This window comes from Oncorhynchus clarkii, unplaced genomic scaffold (genome assembly GCF_045791955.1).
Source record: "Oncorhynchus clarkii lewisi isolate Uvic-CL-2024 unplaced genomic scaffold, UVic_Ocla_1.0 unplaced_contig_9797_pilon_pilon, whole genome shotgun sequence".
Taxonomy (NCBI): domain Eukaryota; kingdom Metazoa; phylum Chordata; class Actinopteri; order Salmoniformes; family Salmonidae; genus Oncorhynchus; species Oncorhynchus clarkii.
In genome coordinates, this window is record NW_027258045.1 from 1 (window position 1) to 22,658 (window position 22,658).

General features: G+C 39.0%; 1 protein-coding gene across 1 annotated transcript; it reads right to left on the bottom strand.

Moving 5' to 3' along the window:
• Positions 1–17,951: 17,951 nt before the first annotated feature.
• Positions 17,952–22,085, bottom strand: LOC139394625 (iroquois-class homeodomain protein irx-2-like). The gene is made up of 4 exons (XM_071142727.1): positions 21,707–22,085; positions 20,284–20,674; positions 19,274–19,972; positions 17,952–18,598 (listed from the first exon to the last, which is right to left on the bottom strand). The coding sequence occupies exons 1-4, from the start codon at positions 21,944–21,946 to the stop codon at positions 18,513–18,515; spliced, it is 1,416 nt and encodes a 471-aa protein (XP_070998828.1). The 5' UTR covers positions 21,947–22,085; the 3' UTR covers positions 17,952–18,512.
• Positions 22,086–22,658: the final 573 nt, after the last annotated feature.

The window sequence follows — 22,658 nt, forward strand, 5'->3', positions numbered from 1 at the left end:
TACATAAAGCTGTTAGAGCCTACATAAAGCTGTTAGGGCCTACATAAAGCTGTCAGGGCCTACTTAAAGCTGTTAGAGCCTACATAATGCTGTTAGGGCCTATATAAAGCTGTTAGGGCCTACATAAAACTGTTAGGGCCTACAAAAAGCTGTTAAACCCTACATAAAGCTCTTAGAGCCAACATAAAGCTGTTAGGGCCTAAATAAAGCTGTTAGGGCCGACATAAAGCTGTTATAGCCTACATGAAGCTGTCCCGACAGCAGAGCTTTCTTTTCAGCACCATGGAGTGAATCTTTACCACCGCTACACCTGGCTTTCAGCGGAAACAATTAATTCAGCCTCGTTTACTGCATTTTTTAAAAACACAGTTGATATGGCTGAGTTTCTTGAACAAATGTAGTTTCTACTGACAATTGAGATGTACAAACTAAGCTATAAGGGAACGATGAGCGGATAAGAGGTATTCCGTAATTTTGATTAAGACGTTAATGAGCGAGCTAAGATGGACGTAGTCAACATAACTATGTGTTCAGCACTTTTGAAATGACCAGCGACAGAATGCAGAACATGGGCTGTTCTTACAGTATTTTCCCTGTACACCAAGTCAGGACCGTAGGATAAATAAAGGGGGCATATAAGCAAACAATGAAAGCTCTTACAATATTAGATGATGCCATTTCTCAAAAACAGGTTACAGGCTACATGTGCACCACTGAGTCAGAACAGTAACGTTAAGAGGTGAAAATATACCAAATTATTAGGGTGAGGCACATTGACTGCTAACAGCTTACTACACAGCATACACTTAGTATTACTTTCTTAGCCACGCTATGCATCTCTCCCTGGCATATTAGATAATTTATGCAGCTGCATATAAGACATTTTGGACTCACCTTGTTGTGATTGTCACGTTCTGACATTAGTTCCTTTGTTTTGTCTTTGTTTTAGTATGGTCAGTCCGTGAGTTGGGGTGGGCAGTCTATGTTCCTTTTTCTATCATTTGGGAGTCTGTGTTTGGCCTGGTATGGTTCTCAATCAGAAGCAGCTGTCAATCGTTGTCCCTGATTGAGAACCATACTTAGGTAGCCTGGTTTCACTTTTGAGTGGTGGGTGAGTGTTTCCTGTGTCTGTGTGTTCCACACGGAACTGTTTCGGTTTGTTATTTCACTTTCTTATTTTTGTATTTTGTCGTGTTCAGTTTGTTCTATTAAATATGGACACTTACCACGCTGCGCATTGGTCCTCTTCTTCTCCTTCATACGACGACCGTTACAGTGATATGCTCACTTGAACAGGAAGGTGGCGTGGCGGTCCTTCGTGTCCAAATTTTGTCATCAAAGAAAGAGAAAGAGGTTTACAATTCCGAGTTGGATGACCGTTCAAAATGTATTTTCCCAGTCTGAGCTCGTTTATTCCCGACTTCCCAGTCCACTGTCACCGATTCCTTCCAACCACTCATTGTTGAATTTGCGATTTCAAAATTGTTGTGTAATATTTATGTCCAATGGCCGATGAGCACTGATACATTTAATCTTTAATTTATCTTCATTATTTATCTTCGTATGACAAGGATTAAAAAGCATTTGCCAGTAGAATGTCGACTTGATTCATGATGATGACTGCTAGCTAATATTTTGAAAGTAAGATGTTGACATGATCAGTCCAATCAAAGCTACTGTGCATATAACGTGATTTGAAGTCATTTTATCTGTGGCCAATGACCTTGAACCTTCTTGGAAGGGCACTGCTAATGTAACTACAGTATATGGCAGGACCCAGAGGGCTAGAATGTTCGATGTCTACCATTATTAAGGATGGGTGATGTAGGTTCCCATGAGTGACAGAACACTGAGCCAATCACAGCGCAACACTCCTATTTTCTGCACAGAAAGCGCTGAGCTAGGCTGAAACACCTGCATTTTGGAGCTGCCTTACTGAAGAAAACAAAAAAGAGACCATGTATGTATGCAGCTGTATTAACTCCATGACATATTGTTTTGTTTTTTTACATTGTTTGCAAACTGATATGTGACTCATATTAATTCCAAAATAACATGCATAACAGGCAAGCCCCCAAATGTTTATATATACATATATATATTTATTATTTGTTTTAAATGTCAGTGAAAACAGGTGGGGCTCTACTGGTTGTAACTGATGATATCAGCAGAGGAAGGACAGAAAGTGGTGGTCTAGAACAAAGGCTTCCCAAAGCTGTTCAGATAATCCTCAGTGACAGTGAATAAAGCTTTCATTTACACCTAATCACATCATGTCAGACATGGCCAGTTGCCTGGCTGGATACAGGGAGACAGCAGGGCCATAAGACAGAGTCCTCTGAGAACTCCTCTCACCTCTCATAACCATTAAGGCACTACTGTCTGTCTCTGTTTCTACGTTCTGATTAGAGATCAGTATGAAACTGTAAACAATCTCTGGCTGTGCTGTGTTGCCATAATGTTTCTGTGTAATACAGTATGTTACCATAATGTTTCTGTGTAATACAGTATGTTACCATAATGTTTCTGTGTAATACAGTATGTTGTTACCATTATGTTTCTGTGTAATACAGTATGTTACCATAATGTTTCTGTGTAATACAATATGTTACCATTATATTTCTGTGTAATACAGTATGTTGTTACCATAATGTTTCTGTGTAATACAGTATGTTGTTACCATTATGTTTCTGTGTAATACAGTATGTTACCATAATGTTTCTGTGTAATACAGTATGTTGTTACCATTATGTTTCTGTGTAATACAGTATGTTACCATTATGTTTCTGTGTAATACAGTATGTTGTTACCATTATGTTTCTGTGTAATACAGTATGTTACCATTATATTTCTGTGTAATACAGTATGTTGTTACCATAATGTTTCTGTGTAATACAGTATGTTACCATAATGTTTCTGTGTAATACAGTATGTTACCATAATGTTTCTGTGTAATACAGTATGTTGTTACCATTGTGTTTCTGTGTAATACAGTATGTTACCATTATGTTTCTGTTTAATACAGTATGTTACCATTATGTTTCTGTGTAATACAGTATGTTACCATTATATTTCTGTGTAATACATTATGTTGTTACCATTATATTTATGTGTAATACAGTATGTTACCATTATGTTTCTGTGTAATACAGTATGTTGTTACCATTATGTTTCTGTGTAATACAGTATGTTACCATAATGTTTCTGTGTAATACAGTATGTTACCATTATATTTCTGTTTAATACAGTATGTTACCATTATGTTTCTGTGTAATACAGTATGTTACCATTATATTTCTGTGTAATACAGTATGTTACCATAATGTTTCTGTGTAATACAGTATGTTACCATTATATTTATGTGTAATACAGTATGTTGTTACCATTATGTTTCTGTGTAATACAGTATGTTGTTACCATTATGTTTCTGTTTAATACAGTATGTTACCATTATGTTTCTGTGTAATGCAGTACTTTGTTACCATGTTGTTTCTGTGTAATGCAGTACTTTGTTACCATGTTGTTTATGTGTAATGCAGTACTTTGTTACCATTATGTTTCTGTGTAATACAGTATGGTGTTACCATTATGTTTCTGTGTAATACAGTATGTTGTTACCATTATGTTTCTGTGTAATACAGTATGTTGTTACCATTATATTTATGTGTAATACAGTATGTTGTTACCATTATATTTATGTGTAATACAGTATGTTGTTACCATTATATTTATGTGTAATACAGTATGTTGTTACCATTATATTTATGTGTAATACAGTATGTTGTTACCATTATATTTATGTGTAATACAGTATGTTGTTACCATTATGTTTCTGTGTAATACAGTATGTTACCATTATATTTCTGTGTAATACAGTATGTTGTTACCATTATGTTTCTGTGTAATACAGTATGTTACCATTATATTTCTGTATAATACAGTATGTTGTTACCATTATATTTCTGTGTAATACAGTATGTTGTTACCATTATGTTTCTGTTTAATACAGTATGTTACCATTATGTTTCTGTTTAATACAGTATGTTACCACTATGTTTCTGTGTAATACAGTATGTTACCATAATGTTTCTGTTTAATACAGTATGTTACCATTATGTTTCTGTGTAATACAGTATGTTACCATTATGTTTCTGTGTAATACAGTATGTTACCATAATGTTTCTGTGTAATACAGTATGTTACCATAATGTTTCTGTTTAATACAGTATGTTACCATTATGTTTCTGTGTAATACAGTATGTTGTTACCATGTTGTTTCTGTGTAATACAGTATGTTGTTACCATTATGTTTCTGTGTAATACAGTATGTTGTTACCATAATGTTTCTGTTTAATACAGTATGTTACCATTATATTTCTGTGTAATACAGTATGTTGTTACCATAATGTTTCTGTGTAATACAGTATGTTGTTACCATTATGTTTCTGTTTAATACAGTATGTTGTTACCATTATGTTTCTGTGTAATACAGTATGTTACCATTATGTTTCTGTGTAATACAGTATGTTACCATTATATGTCTGTGTAATACAGTATGTTGTTACCATTATATTTATGTGTAATACAGTATGTTGTTACCATTATATTTATGTGTAATACAGTATATTGTTACCATTATATTTATGTGTAATACAGTATGTTGTTACCATTATATTTATGTGTAATACAGTATGTTGTTACCATTATGTTTCTGTTTAATACAGTATGTTGTTACCATTATATTTATGTGTAATACAGTATGTTGTTACCATTATATTTCTGTGTAATACAGTATGTTGTTACCATTATGTTTCTGTGTAATACAGTATGTTGTTACCATTATGTTTCTGTTTAATACAGTATGTTACCATTATGTTTCTGTGTAATACAGTATGTTGTTACCATAATGTTTCTGTTTAATACAGTATGTTACCATTATATTTCTGTGTAATACAGTATGTTGTTACCATTATATTTCTGTGTAATACAGTATGTTGTTACCATTATGTTTCTGTGTAATACAGTATGTTGTTACCATTATGTTTCTGTGTAATACAGTATGTTACCATTATATTTCTGTGTAATACAGTATGTTGTTACCATAATGTTTCTGTGTAATACAGTATGTTACCATAATGTTTCTGTGTAATACAGTATGTTACCATAATGTTTCTGTGTAATACAGTATGTTGTTACCATTATGTTTCTGTGTAATACATTATGTTGTTACCATTACGTTTCTGTGTAATACAGTATGTTACCATTATGTTTCTGTTTAATACAGTATGTTACCATTATGTTTCTGTGTAATACAGTATGTTACCATTATATTTCTGTGTAATACAGTATGTTGTTACCATTATATTTATGTGTAATACAGTATGTTACCATTATGTTTCTGTGTAATACAGTATGTTGTTAACATTATGTTTCTGTGTAATACAGTATGTTACCATAATGTTTCTGTGTAATACAGTATGTTACCATTATATTTCTGTTTAATACAGTATGTTACCATTATGTTTCTGTGTAATACAGTATGTTACCATTATATTTCTGTGTAATACAGTATGTTACCATAATGTTTCTGTGTAATACAGTATGTTACCATTATATTTATGTGTAATACAGTATGTTGTTACCATTATGTTTCTGTGTAATACAGTATGTTGTTACCATTATGTTTCTGTTTAATACAGTATGTTACCATTATGTTTCTGTGTAATGCAGTACTTTGTTACCATGTTGTTTCTGTGTAATGCAGTACTTTGTTACCATGTTGTTTATGTGTAATGCAGTACTTTGTTACCATTATGTTTCTGTGTAATACAGTATGTTGTTACCATTATGTTTCTGTGTAATACAGTATGTTGTTACCATTATGTTTCTGTGTAATACAGTATGTTGTTACCATTATATTTCTGTGTAATACAGTATGTTGTTACCATTATATTTATGTGTAATACAGTATGTTGTTACCATTATATTTATGTGTAATACAGTATGTTGTTACCATTATATTTATGTGTAATACAGTATGTTGTTACCATTATATTTATGTGTAATACAGTATGTTGTTACCATTATGTTTCTGTGTAATACAGTATGTTACCATTATATTTCTGTGTAATACAGTATGTTGTTACCATTATGTTTCTGTGTAATACAGTATGTTACCATTATATTTCTGTGTAATACAGTATGTTGTTACCATTATGTTTCTGTGTAATACAGTATGTTACCATTATATTTCTGTATAATACAGTATGTTGTTACCATTATATTTCTGTGTAATACAGTATGTTGTTACCATTATGTTTCTGTTTAATACAGTATGTTACCATTATGTTTCTGTTTAATACAGTATGTTACCATTATGTTTCTGTGTAATACAGTATGTTACCTTAATGTTTCTGTTTAATACAGTATGTTACCATTATGTTTCTGTGTAATACAGTATGTTACCATTATGTTTCTGTGTAATACAGTATGTTACCATAATGTTTCTGTGTAATACAGTATGTTACCATAATGTTTCTGTTTAATACAGTATGTTACCATTATGTTTCTGTGTAATACAGTATGTTGTTACCATGTTGTTTCTGTGTAATACAGTATGTTGTTACCATTATGTTTCTGTGTAATACAGTATGTTGTTACCATAATGTTTCTGTTTATTACAGTATGTTACCATTATATTTCTGTGTAATACAGTATGTTGTTACCATAATGTTTCTGTGTAATACAGTATGTTGTTACCATTATGTTTCTGTTTAATACAGTATGTTGTTACCTTTATGTTTCTGTGTAATACAGTATGTTACCATTATGTTTCTGTGTAATACAGTATGTTGTTACCATTATATTTATGTGTAATACAGTATGTTGTTACCATTATATTTCTGTGTAATACAGTATGTTGTTACCATTATGTTTCTGTGTAATACAGTATGTTGTTACCATTATGTTTCTGTTTAATACAGTATGTTACCATTATGTTTCTGTGTAATACAGTATGTTGTTACCATAATGTTTCTGTTTAATACAGTATGTTACCATTATATTTCTGTGTAATACAGTATGTTGTTACCATTATATTTCTGTGTAATACAGTATGTTGTTACCATCTAGTTTCTGTTTAATACAGTATGTTACCATAATGTTTCTGTTTAATACAGTATGTTACCATAATGTTTCTGTGTAATACAGTATGTTACCATAATGTTTCTGTTTAATACAGTATGTTACCATTATATTTCTGTGTAATACAGTATGTTACCATTATATTTCTGTGTAATACAGTATGTTGTTACCATTATGTTTCTGTTTAATACAGTATGTTGTTACCATTATGTTTCTGTTTAATACAGTATGTTGTTACCATTATGTTTCTGTGTAATACAGTATGTTGTTACCATTATGTTTCTGTGTAATACAGTATGTTACCATTATGTTTCTGTGTAATACAGTATGTTGTTACCATTATGTTTCTGTGTGATGCAGTACTTTGTTACCATGTTGTTTATGTGTAATGCAGTACTTTGTGACCATGTTGTTCCTGTGTAATACAGTATGTTGTTACCATTATGTTTCTGTGTAATACAGTATGTTACCATTATGTTTCTGTGTAATACAGTATGTTGTTACCATTATGTTTCTGTGTAATACAGTATGTTGTTACCATTATGTTTCTGTGTAATACAGTATGTTGTTACCATTATATTTCTGTGTAATACAGTATGTTGTTACCATTATGTTTCTGTGTAATACAGTATGTTACCATTATGTTTCTGTGTAATACAGTATGTTACCATTATATTTCTGTGTAATACAGTATGTTGTTACCATTATGTTTCTGTGTAATACAGTATGTTACCATTATATTTCTGTGTAATGCAGTACTTTGTTACCATGTTGTTTCTGTGTAATGCAGTACTTTGTTACCATGTTGTTTCTGTGTAATGCAGTACTTTGTTACCATGTTGTTTCTGTGTAATGCAGTACTTTGTTACCATGTTTTTTCTGTGTAATGCAGTACTTTGTTGCCATGTTGTTTCTGTGTAATGCAGTACTTTGTTACCATGTTGTTTATGTGTAATGCAGTACTTTGTGACCATGTTGTTCCTGTGTAATGCAGTATGTTGTTACCATGTTGTTTCTGTGTAATACAGTATGTTACCATTATATTTCTGTGTAATACAGTATGTTGTTACCATTATGTTTCTGTGTAATACAGTATGTTACCATAATGTTTCTGTTTAATACAGTATGTTACCATTATGTTTCTGTGTAATACAGTATGTTGTTACCATAATGTTTCTGTGTAATACAGTATGTTACCATTATGTTTCTGTGTAATACAGTATGTTACCATTATATTTTTGTGTAATACAGTATGTTACCATTATATTTCTGAGGAATACAGTACTTTGCTACCATGTTGTTTCTGTGTAATGCAGTACTTTGTTACCATGTTGTTTCTGTGTAATGCAGTACTTTGTTACCATGTTGTTCCTGTGAAATGCAGTACTTTGTTACCATGTTTTTTCTGTGTAATGCAGTACTTTGTTACCATGTTGTTTCTGTGTAATGCAGTACTTTGTTACCATGTTGTTTCTGTGTAATGCAGTACTTTGTTACCATGTTGTTCCTGTGTAATGCAGTACTTTGTGACCATGTTGTTCCTGTGTAATGCAGTACTTTGTTACCATGTTGTTTCTGTGTAATGCAGTATGTTGTTACCATTATATTTCTGTGTAATACAGTATGTTGTTACCATTATATTTCTGTGTAATACAGTATGTTACCATCATATTTATGTGTAATACAGTATGTTGTTACCATTATGTTTCTGTGTAATACAATATGTTGTTACCATTATTTTTCTGTGTAATACAGTATGTTGTTACCATTATGTTTCTGTGTAATACAATATGTTGTTACCATTATTTTTCTGTGTAATACAGTATGTTGTTACCATTATATTTCTGTATAATACAGTATGTTACCATTATGTTTCTGTGTAATACAGTACTTTGTTACCATGTTGTTATGTGTAATGCAGTACTTTGTTACCATGTTGTTTCTGTGTAATGCAGTACTTTGTTACCATGTTTTTTCTGTGTAATGCAGTACTTTGTTACCATGTTGTTATGTGTAATGCAGTACTTTGTTACCATGTTGTTTCTGTGTAATGCAGTACTTTGTTACCATGTTTTTTCTGTGTAATGCAGTACTTTGTTACCATGTTGTTATGTGTAATGCAGTACTTTGTTACCATGTTGTTTCTGTGTAATGCAGTACTTTGTTACCATGTTGTTTCTGTGTAATGCAGTACTTTGTTACCATGTTGTTTCTGTGTAATGCAGTACTTTGTTACCATGTTGTTTCTGTGTAATGCAGTACTTTGTTACCATGTTGTTTCTGTGTAATGCAGTACTTTGTTACCATGTTGTTTCTGTGTAATGCAGTACTTTGTTACAATTTTTGTTCCTGTGTAATGCAGTACTTTGTTACCATAATGTTTCAGTTTAATACTTTGTGTTGTTACCATGTTGTTACCATATTGTACATTAATCGGGGATGTACAGTAATTCGTTTTGAAATAATATAATAATAATACGTTCCTTTTACCCAGATGTGTTTAAAATCCTGTCACACCGTCATCCCCCTGACTGACAGAGATCAGTACTATCTACAGTAGCAGATAAGCCATTCATTTGCCCAGAAGACGTATTAAGTGATTTATCTGTATTGTCCTTAGTAGAGTAGCTATATATACAATGTGACAGTTCTCTCTTACTATTCTCCCCTTAGTTTTAATGGTGCCAGGGAGTTGTATTGACTACGTCGAAAATAACACCCTACTCCCTACATAGAGCACTGATTTTGCTTTCTCTGAACACCTCAAAGTAGTGCACTACGTAGGGAATAGGGTGCCATGTGGGACACAACCACTGTCTGCTCAGAAGGCCTGTCAGCTATAACAACCCAGTTTACTGTGCTACATTTCATTCTCCCAGATTGACAGCGCTTTCAAAGTCCTCTCAGGATATATTTTCACTTGTATGGATTCCTAATGACTTGGCTAAGCTCACGTTAAGAGAAAGGAGCCTCTTGTATCGTTTCATACTTCCACAGTACAATAGCACAGAGCTGTTCCAGTGAGTGAGAAATTCATTATTTTAAATCCATTCTCAGAACCTGACGTGAGATGGAGGTCACAGTTGTCACTTTAAACTTTACACTGAGAACGCTGTGGCTGAGGCATACATTATGAGGAGGAATGCACGACCACACAATGAGGAATATGCATACATGATCTATTTGAAGAGGATCCATACATGATCTATCTGAAGAGGATTCATACATTATCTATCCGAATAGGATCCACCCATGATCTATATGGAGATGATCTATACATTATCTATCCTCATTGGTGGCACTGTTATGCTCAAAGAGGGTAAAGAAGGTGTTTAGCTTGTCCGGGAGCAAGACATCGGTGTCCGCGATGTGGCTGGTTTTCTCTTTGTAATCCGTGATTGTCTGGAGTCCCTGCCACATACATCTCGTGTCTGAACTGTTGAATTGCGACTCCACTTTGTCTCTGTAGACGCTTTGCCTGTTTGATTGCCTTACAAAGGGAGTAACTACACTGTTTGTATTCGACCATACTGTATTCCCAGTCACCTTGCCGTGGTTAAATACGATGGTTCGCGCTTTCAATTTTGTGCGAATGCTGCCATCTATCCACAGTTTTTAGTTTGGGTAGGTTTTAATAGTCACAGTGGGGACAACATCCTCTATACACTTCCTGATGAACTCAGTCACCGTGTCAGTGTATACGTCAATATTATTCTCAGAGGAAACACGAAATATATCCTAGTCCTTATGATCAAAACAATCTTGAAGCATGGATTCCGATCAGTCAGACCAGCGTTGAATAGACCTTAGCACGGGTAGTTACTGTTTGAGTTTCTGTCTATAGGAAGGGAGGAGCAGAATGGAGTCATGATATGATTTGCCAAAGGTTAGGCGGGGTAGGGCCTTGTAGACATCCAGGAAGGGGGAGTAAAAGTGTTAGAGAGTTTTTGAAGTGAGAGTACTACAGGCGATGTGTTGATAAAACTTCGAAAGCGTTTTCCTCAGATTTGCTTTGTTAAAGTCCCCAGATACAATAAATGTGGCCTCAGGATATGTGGTTCCAGTTTGCATAAACTCCTGTGTAGTTCCCTGAGGGAAGACGTGGTATCGGCTTGAGGCGGAATATACACAGCTGTGACTATAACTGAAGAGAATTTTCTTGGGAGGTAATACGGTCAACATTTGATTGTGAGATATTAGAGGACAGGTGAACAAAAGGACTTGAATTTCTTTACGTTATGAGTTGTTAATCATGAAACATACACCTCCGTCTTTCTTCATCCCAGAGAGTTCTTTATTTCTGTCTGCGCGATGTACTGAGAACCCAGCTGAATGTATGGATGGGGACATGTATGGAGAGCCATGATTCTGTAAAACAGAGTATGTTGCAGCCCCTGACGTCTCTCTGGAAGGAGATCCTCGCCCTGAGCTCATCTACTTTACTGTCCAGGGACTGAACATTAGCGAGTAATATACTCAGAAGTGGTGGATGTGTACACGCCTCCTGAGTCGGACTCGAAGTCCACTCCAAATACCTCTTCTCCGCCGACGGCATCTGGAAGAAAACTCTGGGATAAGTTAAATTGCTTTGGGGGATACGAACAAAGGATCCAATTTGGGAAAGTCGTATTCCTGGTCGTAATGCTGGTGAGTTACCTCCAATCTGATATCCCAAAGTTATTTCTGGCTGTATGTAATAACACCAAAAACGTTCTGGGCTAATAATGGCAGAGCAGCTGTACACAAGCCTAAGATGACAATCCGCAATTCCAATGCATTGACTGGTGTGGTGTAAAGCTCGCCACCATTGGACTCTGGAGCAGTGGAAACGTTTTCTCTGGAGTGATGAATCACGCTTCACCATCTGGCAGTCCGACATACGAATCTGGGTTTGGTGGATGCCAGGAAACGATATCTGCCCCAAAGGAGGAGGAATAATGCTGGTTCAGGCAAGGCCTCTTAGTTCCAGTAAAGGGATATATATATATATATATCTACACCTAGTTACACCACCTAGTTACACCTAACTACACAACCTAGCTCCAACTAGCTACACCTAGCTACACCACCTAGCTACACCACCTAGCTCGACCTAGCTCCACCACCTAGATCCACTTGGCTCCAAAACCTAGCTTCACCTAGCTCCAAAACCTAACTTCAACGAGCTACACCACCTAGATCCACCTAGCTCCACCACTTAGATCCACCTATCTCCACCACCTAGATCCACCTAGCTCCACCACCTAGCTCCACCTAGCTACACCACCTAGCTCCACCTAGCTCCACTACCTAGATCCAACTAGCTCCACCACCTAGCTCCACCTAGCTCCACCACCTAGCTCCAAAACCTAGCTCCACCTAGCTCCACCACCTAGATCCACCTAGCTCCGTCACCTAGCTCCACCTAGCTCCAAAACCTAGATCCACCTAGCTCCACCACCTAGCTCCACCTAGCTCCACCACCTAGATCCACCTAGCTCCACCACCTAGCTCCACCTCCTAGCTCCACCTAGCTCCAAAACCTAGCTCCACCTAGCTCCACCACCTATATCCACCTAGCTCCACCACCTAGCTCCACCACCTCACTCCACCACCTTGCTCCTCCTAGCTCCACCACCTAGCTCCACCACTTTGCTCCTCCTTGCTCCACCTCCACCTAGCTCCACCAAGCTCCACCACCTAGATCCACCTAGCTCCACCACCTAGCTCCACCACCTTGCTCCTCCTTGCTCCACCTCCACCTAGCTCCATCTAGCTCCACCACCTAGCTCCACCACTTTGCTCCTCCTTGCTCCACCTCCACCTAGCTCCACCAAGCTCCACCACCTAGATCCACCTAGCTCCACCACCTAGCTCCACCACCTTGCTCCTCCTTGCTCCACCTCCACCTAGCTCCATCTAGCTCCACCCCCTAGCTCCACCACCTTGCTCCTCCTTGCTCCACCTCCACCTAGCTCCACCTCCACCTAGCTCCACTTTGCTCCACCTTGCTCCTCCTTGCTCCACCTAGCTCCACCTTGCTCAACCTTGTTCCACCTAGCTCCACCTAGCTCCACTTTGCTCCACCTAGCTCCACCTAGCTCAACCTTGCTCCACTTTGCTCCTCCTTGCTCCACCTTGCTCCACTTTGCTCCTCCTTGCTCCACCTATCTCCAACTTGCTCCACTTTGCTCCTCCTTGCTCCATCTAGCTCCACCTTGCACCAGCTATTTCCACCTTGCTCCACCTTGCTCCACCTAGCTCCACCTTGCTCCAGCTATTTCCACCTTGCTCCACCTTGCTCCACCTAGCTCCACCTTGCTCCACCTAGCGCCACCTAGCTCCACCTTGCTCCAGCTATTTCCACCTTGCTCCACCTTGCTCCACCTATCTCCACCTAGCTCCACCTTGCTCCTCCTTGCTCCACCTAGCTCCACCTTGCTCCAGCTATTTCCACCTTGCTCCACCTTGCTCCACCTAGCTCCACCTAGCTCCACCTCCACCTAGCTCTGCCACCAAGCTTCACCTAGTTTAACCTATCTACTCCACCTAGCTACACCACCTTGTTCCATCTAGCTGCACCTAGCTAACCTCCTAGCTACACCACCTAGTTCCACCTAGCTACAACACTTAAATCGACCACCTAGCTCCACCTAGCTCCACCACCTTGCTCCACCTTATCCACCTAGCTCCACTTTGCTCCACCTAGCTCCACCTCCACCTAGCTCTGCCACCAAGCTTCACCTAGTTTAACCTATCTACTCCACCTAGCTACACCACATTGTTCCATCTAGCTGCACCTAGCTAACCTCCTAGCTACACCACCTAGTTCCACCTAGCTACAACACTTAAATAGACCACCTAGCTCCACAAAGCTCCACCTTATCCACATAGCTCCACTTTGCTCCACCTAGCTCCACCTCCACCTAGCTCTGCCACCAAGCTTCACCTAGTTTAACCTATCTACACCACCTAGCTACACCACCTTGTTCCATCTAGCTGCACCTAGCTAACCTCCTAGCTACACCACCTAGTTCCACCTAGCTACAACACTTAAATAGACCACCTAGCTCCACCTAGATCCACCACCTTGCTCCACCTTATCCACCTAGCTCCACTTTGTTCCACCTAGCTCCACCTCCACCTAGCTCTGCCACCAAGCTTCACCTAGTTTAACCTATCTACACCACCTTGTTCCATCTAGCTGCAGCTAGCTAACCTCCTAGCTACACCACCTAGTTCCACCTATCTACAACACTTAAATAGACCACCTAGCTCCACCTTGCTCCACCTTATCCACCTAGCTCCACTTTGCTCCACCTAGCTCCACCTCCACCTAGCTCTGCCACCAAGCTTCACCTAGTTTAACCTATCTACTCCACCTAGCTACACCACCTTGTTCCATCTAGCTGCACCTAGCTAACCTCCTAGCTACACCACCTAGTTCCACCTAGCTACAACACTTAAATAGACCACCTAGCTCCACCTAGCTCCACCACCTTGCTCCACCTTATCCACCTAGCTCCACTTTGCTCCACCTCCACCTAGCTCTGCCACCAAGCTTCACCTAGTTTAACCTATCTACTCCTCCTACACCACCTAGTTCCACCTAGCTACAACACTTAAATAGACCACATAGCTCCACCTAAATTCACAGTACACCATTCGAGCCATTCCCATCTGTTTAGTTTCCCTACATTGTGTAGGCCTGGTAGCCTAGTGCTGTAGACAGAGGTTTTAATACATGTCAGATTAACAGTGTCTCTCACCGTGTTACTCTAACTCTCTCCTGTCATAAACCAAAACTGTCAATTAAATAGTGGAAGCCTAGCGCGAGCCCCTAATGACGTTATTTAGATCCTGGAACTGACAAACATCAGAGTTTGACATTCTTTCCCGTTCCCGGTCCTTGATCAGAGCGAGCAGAGGACATCTCTTCCGACACCTTTATGAGTGGACAGGCCTTGGTCTGACTCTGAAAGGTCGACACCACTTTGATGTGTTGTATTCTACACATCTGTATTGGATTTGTTCATAATTCTCTTTCCTTTTCCAACTGGACGGTATTTACGACGCGACCTTAATGGTCAATTAGACCAGTGAGAATGATCTGTTACATTTAGAAAAGGACCAGAGCAGTTATGTCATGAAGGAAACATATATTTTTTGTTTATCACTTATTAACAGCTTTGACGTGGTAATAGACACAGACACTATGAAGATTAGTCTACCTAAGTATATTTATTAGTGCAATAATGGCGATATCATATTGGCTGCATCACGTAAGTGACATATTCACAACCAATGGTAATCCGTAAAGATTTGGTTGAGGCATTGAAAACAGCGCTTACCAGTTTAACACTTGAGGAAAGCGAGAACTACGAACAATATGGCCACTCATATAACGAATCTTTATAGACAACATATTAAATCAGACGTTTAGAAGTATCTTTATTGTAAACATAACCCACCTAACTGGTAATAATGTTAAAATATTTAACACATCGGCTGTCATCTTAATTTGATTAAGTGCTGTAAATATTTATTCATTATAAATGGCTATAATAACGCTTTCTACACACAGGCTAAAGTTGACGCTGTTGTAAAGACGAGCAGCTGTGTATCAGAGATTAAAATGTTGTGGGAAATGACGTGTTGTATAGGATAACGTAGGCATATAGATGAAATAATGAATTATCTACAAATGAACTGCTTATTTGATTAATGCTATGGAGATGTTCTGAGATATACGTTCATCCCATCGGTCACCCAAACCAGCTCTTATGACACATTCATATGTATAGCCCACTCAGATGAGAAACGGTATGTTATTGTGATATAGAGTAATGTATCATACTGTTAAACAGACTACAGTTTTTCTAGAATAGATAGGCTGTAGGCTTTTTGTAAATACAGAGGCCAGCAGGCCGGTGTCAAGTTATTAAACTCTAAGGGAACAAAGATCTAGGACTACATAATTATTAATATTGACTTGATAATTAATCATGACATAAATTCACCGTTAATTGTATTATCCAGGCGGGCTGTGTTTGTTGTGCGGAGTCTCTTTCACCTCATTCCGCTAACACACACAGAGGTGGTGGAATTCTGTTCATGTTCAAAGGCGCTGCTGCACTTCAGCAGAAACTAAATGTATTTTATTGAGAACAAATGGAGAGATTTGAAGGGAGCAGAAAGAGAGAGGCTGTGAGAGAGCGGTAGAGAGAGGCCGTGGATAGGAGCAGAGCAGGCCTCGGTGGAAGGCAGCTCAGAGCCTCTCTGCGTGGAAAGGAAAGCGCCTCTGGGTCTATTTGACAACAGTGAGATCCCCGGGGAGCCCACCTCACATTAAGTCTGCATTTCAATAAATCAGCCCTAATGAAACTAAAGCGACTAGAGAGAGAGAGAGAGGGAGAGAGAGAGTGAGAGAGAGAGAGAGAGAGAGAGAGAGAGAGAGAGAGAGAGAGAGAGAGAGAGGTTGTGAGATCTAGGGGGGGTGAAAGGGGCTGCCTGACTCCCCAATAGGTCTACACACACCGGGACAGATATTAGGAAGTTGAGGCGGAAAGGAAAACTTTATAGGTGAAGTGGCGTCCCAAGAGGCTCAATAACATTCACCTTATAAGTCATGAAGAACGTACAGCTCTCTCACCACCTCTCAGAGGACTGGTGAATGAATAACCCAGACAGAAACGTAGGAAATACCGTAAAGCTCTGAGAGAAAAAAGCTGTCCAAACACACATTGTTACAGATATTTAAATGTTGGTGCTGCGCTTTGAAAAACAGATTTCGTTAGCCTGAAGGACGCGATGAAACAATAGGCCTACCAATTAATTGCTTTTCTAATTGTAATTTGTATCACACATATATCATTGTCGCTCACATTTAAATGTTTATGAAAGTGTTCCAATTGTTACAACAACAGAACCTATATTCTATCTTCGAAAATATTTTATAATTTGCCTCCTGTTCAGATGAGGCAAACAGGTTGCAATTCGTATTCTGGAAGTTATGCAAATAGCCTAAATAAAGCATTAGTAGAATAATAATAATAATAATAATAATAATAATAATAGTAATAATAATAATTCCCTTCGCCAAACAAAAACAAATAATCAGATGAAAGGAAGATCAGCGAGGTATAGCCGGTCGGATTAGCGCATGAGACAGGCCATTGGAGCTGGTGGCTGGCTGTTTAGACACCGCTTTATGGATTGTTTAATATCGGCCCGTAAAGAAGGCCGACTGACCGGCAGACTGACTGAGGCTGGGCCAGGGGGATCACCCCGCTGGGAACTCATCATACTGCTCCTAGCGCCGGATTAATCACACTGAAAAATAAACCCCTGACAGCCACGGATATAAGTATATCATTTATATAATGATAAGTATATCATTTATAATAAGCATATAATTTATCCCAACCAAGGTCACGAGTAGTCCCCGGATGCAGCTAAACGCCTATAAGAATGGCGTGAAAAGGCCCTTTAGAAAACGGATAGGTGGTAGGTAAGCTTCTCTCGACTGTGCTGTCTCAAACAAACATATCAATTAATACAGGCTATGCCATTCCCAAAAGTCTTATCGTTTACACTTGATTAATAATTCGATTTCTAAAAGTAGTAGCCTAACCAAAGAGAAATACATTTTCATGCGACAATATAAAGGAGATGAATGAAAAAATGAAAGCAGATTGAAATACAGAGGAAAACATTTTAATTAGGTTTTCCTTTGAATAATAAATAGCACTAACTCGCCAGTATAACACACTAGCGCGTTTCATTTACAATAAGATATAAATTAGTAAAAGTACTCTTGTTAACAAGATTCTGTAACTTTCAAATACGTTTCAAATAAAAACGGGAATAATGTATTTACAAAACAATGTTCAGTGTCCATTGCAATACAACTTGCATAAATTATAGGCAGCATTGTCCATCATTAAAAAAATAAATATCAAATGTATTGGATTCCTCAGGTTCCTCAGCCCCATCTCCAGACCTCATACATCCTTTACAAATAAGATACAGCAGGCCTTATATTATCTTCACATAAAGTATAGTATACCTAACATCGACTTTACATAAAGTATAGTATACCTAATATTATCTTCACATAAACTATAGTATACCTAATATTGTCTTCACATAAAGTATAATATATCTAATATTATCTTCACATAAACTATAGTATACCTAATATTCTCATCATATAAAGTATAATGTACCGTGGCAATGAAGCAGATGCATCCTGAGAAATAACGTCTTCCAAAATCATCACATAAAGCGGGACATTTACTGAGCCAGTCAACGCACATCTCATGAAAACGAAAGTGAAATGGTAGAATAAGTCAGGGTTAATTCATCCCCCAACCCCGAATCAGGTTTAATTAATCCTTCGGGCCTGTCTCTGAGGAGAACAGCTGTAGTGCTGCAGGCCAGGCGTCTTGTCTGAGGAGCAAGATGCAGCTCTCCCCTTTAGAGAAAGGTTAGTTAGGTTAGTGTTAAGACCAGGGTGCAGGGGTGATGGCTCGGGGCTTTAGTCAAAGCAATTGTGACACCTACCTATAGACCTGAATCAGAACCACAACATGACCTTTAGAACCTCACCTTTAGCCCACAGAGTTTGTCCTAAAGTCCTTCCCAGGTTGTATTAAGTAAGAGCTGGAGTTGCAGAGGTAAAGGTCTTAAATAACAAGAAAGTGGCCCACCAGTCACTGATACTATAATAAAAAATTGCACAACTGTTGTTAAAATAAAACATGATGGTATCTAATTATTGTGTAACCAATTATAAAATTTGTAGTCCATAATAACCAATCCAACTAAAGTGATATTTTTAAGTAATGCTGCGTTCCTACTGTGTGAGCAGGTCTCAAGACGTTCTGTTAATAGAACCTCTGTTTATGACAACAACATATCTCTGCTTATTGCCCTGAGAGACAGTCTGACACACAGGCCGACATTACAGCTACCGCCAACTCAGGCCTACACTAGCACTGATTACACGGAGGCCTTCATAAGCCTTCTGCTTAGGGACAACTAGGTATATGTTTCAAAACATCACATATTCAGTCAAAGGCCAATGAAGTGAATTCAAATGCATAAAATACAAGTCCTTCTTTTGAAACTATAATTGCATGTTACGTACCTTTCTTAGAGTATAAATGTGAGGGTCTGAACTGTTCAATGTGGTTAGCGTTCGTTTTAAGCAGAGAGTCAGTGGTGTGTTTATGCATGGTGCTGACCTCAGCAGCAGTCTGTTTGAGTCCGTCGTTAGCAGAGTTATATTGCAGAATCCCTTGACCCTGCAGCGGGCTGAAGTTGCCATAGTTTGTGTAATTACTGTAAAACGGAGACGTGTAGTAGATGGGTCGTCCTAGGATGGAAGAGGCGGAGTACACAGCGCCAGGGACGGCCGGGGAGGGGGTGGAGGAGGTGGAGGTTAGAAGACCGAGGGATGGACAAGTCTGCCCCGGGTGATGCTGCTGCTGCTTCGGGTCTGAAGTAGCGATCTCCGCTAACGACCACAGTTTGGGTTTGACGGCTTGATTGTGACGACCTGAGATTCGGCTGTCAAGACATGATTTGTTGTTGTTTTCCCGGTGGTGATGGTTTAAGACCGAGGCCTCAAGCCCTGTTAGTGGTGATGATGTCACAGGTTTAGGTGACAGGCTTAGGTGTCGTTCATCATTCTCCAGTTCGTGATCATCATCATCATCCTCACATTTGTCCTTAGTATCTGACCCAGACTCACAGACCAGGTCCCCGATTCGACAGCTCACCTTATCCCCATCAGACTCCGCTGAACAAGAATGGTCTGTAAGGGTATCAACCTGCAAACTGATACCTGAAAAAATAAATAAAAAGAGATTGAGACGAAGTAATTACCATATAATAACCATGGCATTCGACATTATTAGGATTACTATTATTGTTAATAATAATAATAATAGTAATCCTAATAATGTCGAATGCCATGGTTATTGTTAATAATAATAATAATAATTAGAACTCGTTCCGTATTATGCCTTCCCACTGAAATGTGTCACCTAGTCTCTGTCATCATGTCGTTAATCATCTGTGGATAACTGTCAATAAAAAACAGCACCGCGCAGCTCGCGCTGTTAACTGGGTCATGGGTTGGGTCTCGTGGTTTACCTTCATCCTCCGCGGACGTCTCGCTGTTGTCAAGATTTTTCTCCAAGCGGTCATCATTCCTCTCTCCGTCTCCATCGTCCTCATCCTCACTCTTATTCCGGGGAGCCCACGTCATCTTGTTCTCCTTCTTCAACCTCCTCCTGGCGTTGGCGAACCAGGTGGACACCTGCGTCAGGGTCATCTTAGTAATGATGGCCAACATGATCTTCTCTCCCTTGGTGGGGTAGGGGTTCTTCCTGTGCTCCTGTAGCCAGGCCTTCAGCGTGGCGGTGGCGTCTCGGGTCGCGTTCTTGCGGTAGGCCGGGTCGTTGAGCTGGTAGGGGTATCCCGGGCTACCGTAGGGGTGGTAGCTGATCGCCCCGGCCATGCCCTGCGCGTCGTAAGGAGAGCTCTGGAAAGGAAAAATGATTTTGAACGTTTTTTGTTATAATTTATAATTTTGGTAATAAATATTAAAAACTTTAAAACATAACTAAACACAACAGGTTGTGTATTGTGGTTGTGTGTATAGAGAGTTACACTTAATGTGTAATGTGAGCTGGGTCTATATACTGCATGTATTACACTGATCATTATCGGTTTGATTCATCGCATTGCATTATGCTAAATAAATGATAAATGATGCGTCGTAATTGCACTAATTTCCAGTAATCACCGCCTAACTTCCTGCTTTTCTTTAGCTAGATTAGTTTTGTTGTCAGAGAGAGAGACGTGTTAGCATATCATTGCTTTACAGCATCACAAATCCAATTAACTACCCAGCGTATGTGCGTGCACCTTTTATAAACGCTTAGAGAACCATGTCATTAGCATTTTAATTCCTCTTTTCATGTTCAAATTTCGCTTATTTCATTTAATATACATTCCAAGAATTTAAATTGCATATATAGTTTGTGACTGTGAAAATGGAGAACAAACTTCATATATTGTATTTCCCATTGGAAGGATTTGATATTAGACTACAGGCTAATTCCAATGAAGGCCATTGGCTTACCAATATCATTCTTTATGGGGGGCATTTTTCCCTAAATGAAGTCCACTCAATTAGCCATGCACTGTGTTAACGGGCCCACGAAAACACACATCACACACAGTAAGAAGAAACACAATAACAAGCCTACAACTTTCACACACGATAGACAATATAATGTACCACTTGATGATTTATCGTTGTGATAAATGCAATGCTTTCTACGAACAATGTTCGAATACATAATGGTGTGCAGGATCTCATCCATTTTACCCTTGAACTGTACAACCCATTAGACCCGCTCTGAAACGGTAGCTCTCTGCACACTGCACGCAAATACTCTACTGTTGGCTACTAAATGACAAAATTAGAGCTAATTATTTTCGACCAGGCTGTCCCTGTATGCATACTGACACAAGTTGTCTAACGAATAAGTGGAAGTAGAGTATATACCATGTAGGAAGGGAATCCCGTGGCAGGGTCTGTGGAGTATGGCATTGGGCTGGAGAAGCCGCTGGCTGAAGCCGTGAAGGCAGCAGCTGATCCGGGGTAAGGACTAAAGGCTGATCCACTGGACGACCTGGCCAGCTCGTCGCTCCTCGGGGCAGCCAGGGCTGAAGCCCCGTAAGCCGGGCAGGAGTAGAGAGCCAGGGAGCCCGGCGGCTGGTAGAGGTAACCCTGGGGGTAAGACATGCCTCACTGAGAGTCTGTTGCTGCTGATTCCAAAGAGGAAAGCACGGAAAATTGACTTCTGTAGAATAATGAGCTCACTAAACAGATCTTCAGACAATTCAAATAAAAATAATTAAAAAGCGACCCCCAAAAGATCAGTAAAGTGCCCTGCACATAGAGGCAGGCGACGTCTCGATCCCCTAGCGTCCGATGTTTTTAGTAGCCTCAACTCTGAAGTGAGGAGTTGGAGGAAGGAGCCAGTGGAGTTCTGAGAACGGTGGAAAACACGAGCTGTCACTCAGCTGATCTGAATATTCCATCTCCGCCCTCTGAAATGGAGCCCTGGCTGGAACAACACGGAGAGGACAGTGGAGGGGGAAGACATTCACTGGCACAATGTTCTTTAGTCTGCTGCAGCTGCGCATATTGTGGAAATTCACTTGTTTTAATGACAATAACGTTCCCATGCTCAAACATCCAGGCAGTATTTATTGCGCAAACTTCTTGTCAATTGAAATAAAAAAATATTCAGTGACTGAACATCATTTTTTATGACAGTAATATTTACTATTCTCCAGGTTTTTCTTCCTTGTCAACTTGCAGTTGATAATTGCGTCAAGTGGAGTATTAGAAAGATGGGGTTCAGCTATAGCACCGAGTGTGTGTCTGTGTGTCTGTGTGTGTGTGCTTGTCTCTCTGTGTGTGTGTGTTTGTGTGTGTGTGCAGTGTGCCG

Bases quoted from the DNA above. Each gene is read 5' to 3' on its own strand.
- LOC139394625 (XM_071142727.1), bottom strand. From the start codon at position 21,946: ATGTCTTACCCCCAGGGTTACCTCTACCAGCCGCCGGGCTCCCTGGCT. The intron at 20,675-21,706 runs GTATATACTCTA...TTTCCTTTCCAG, and splicing joins CGGGATTCCCTTCCTACATG to AGCTCTCCTTACGACGCGCA. The intron at 18,599-19,273 runs GTACGTAACATG...CTTTCTCTAAAG, and splicing joins ACATTTATACTCTAAGAAAG to GGGAGAGCTGCATCTTGCTC.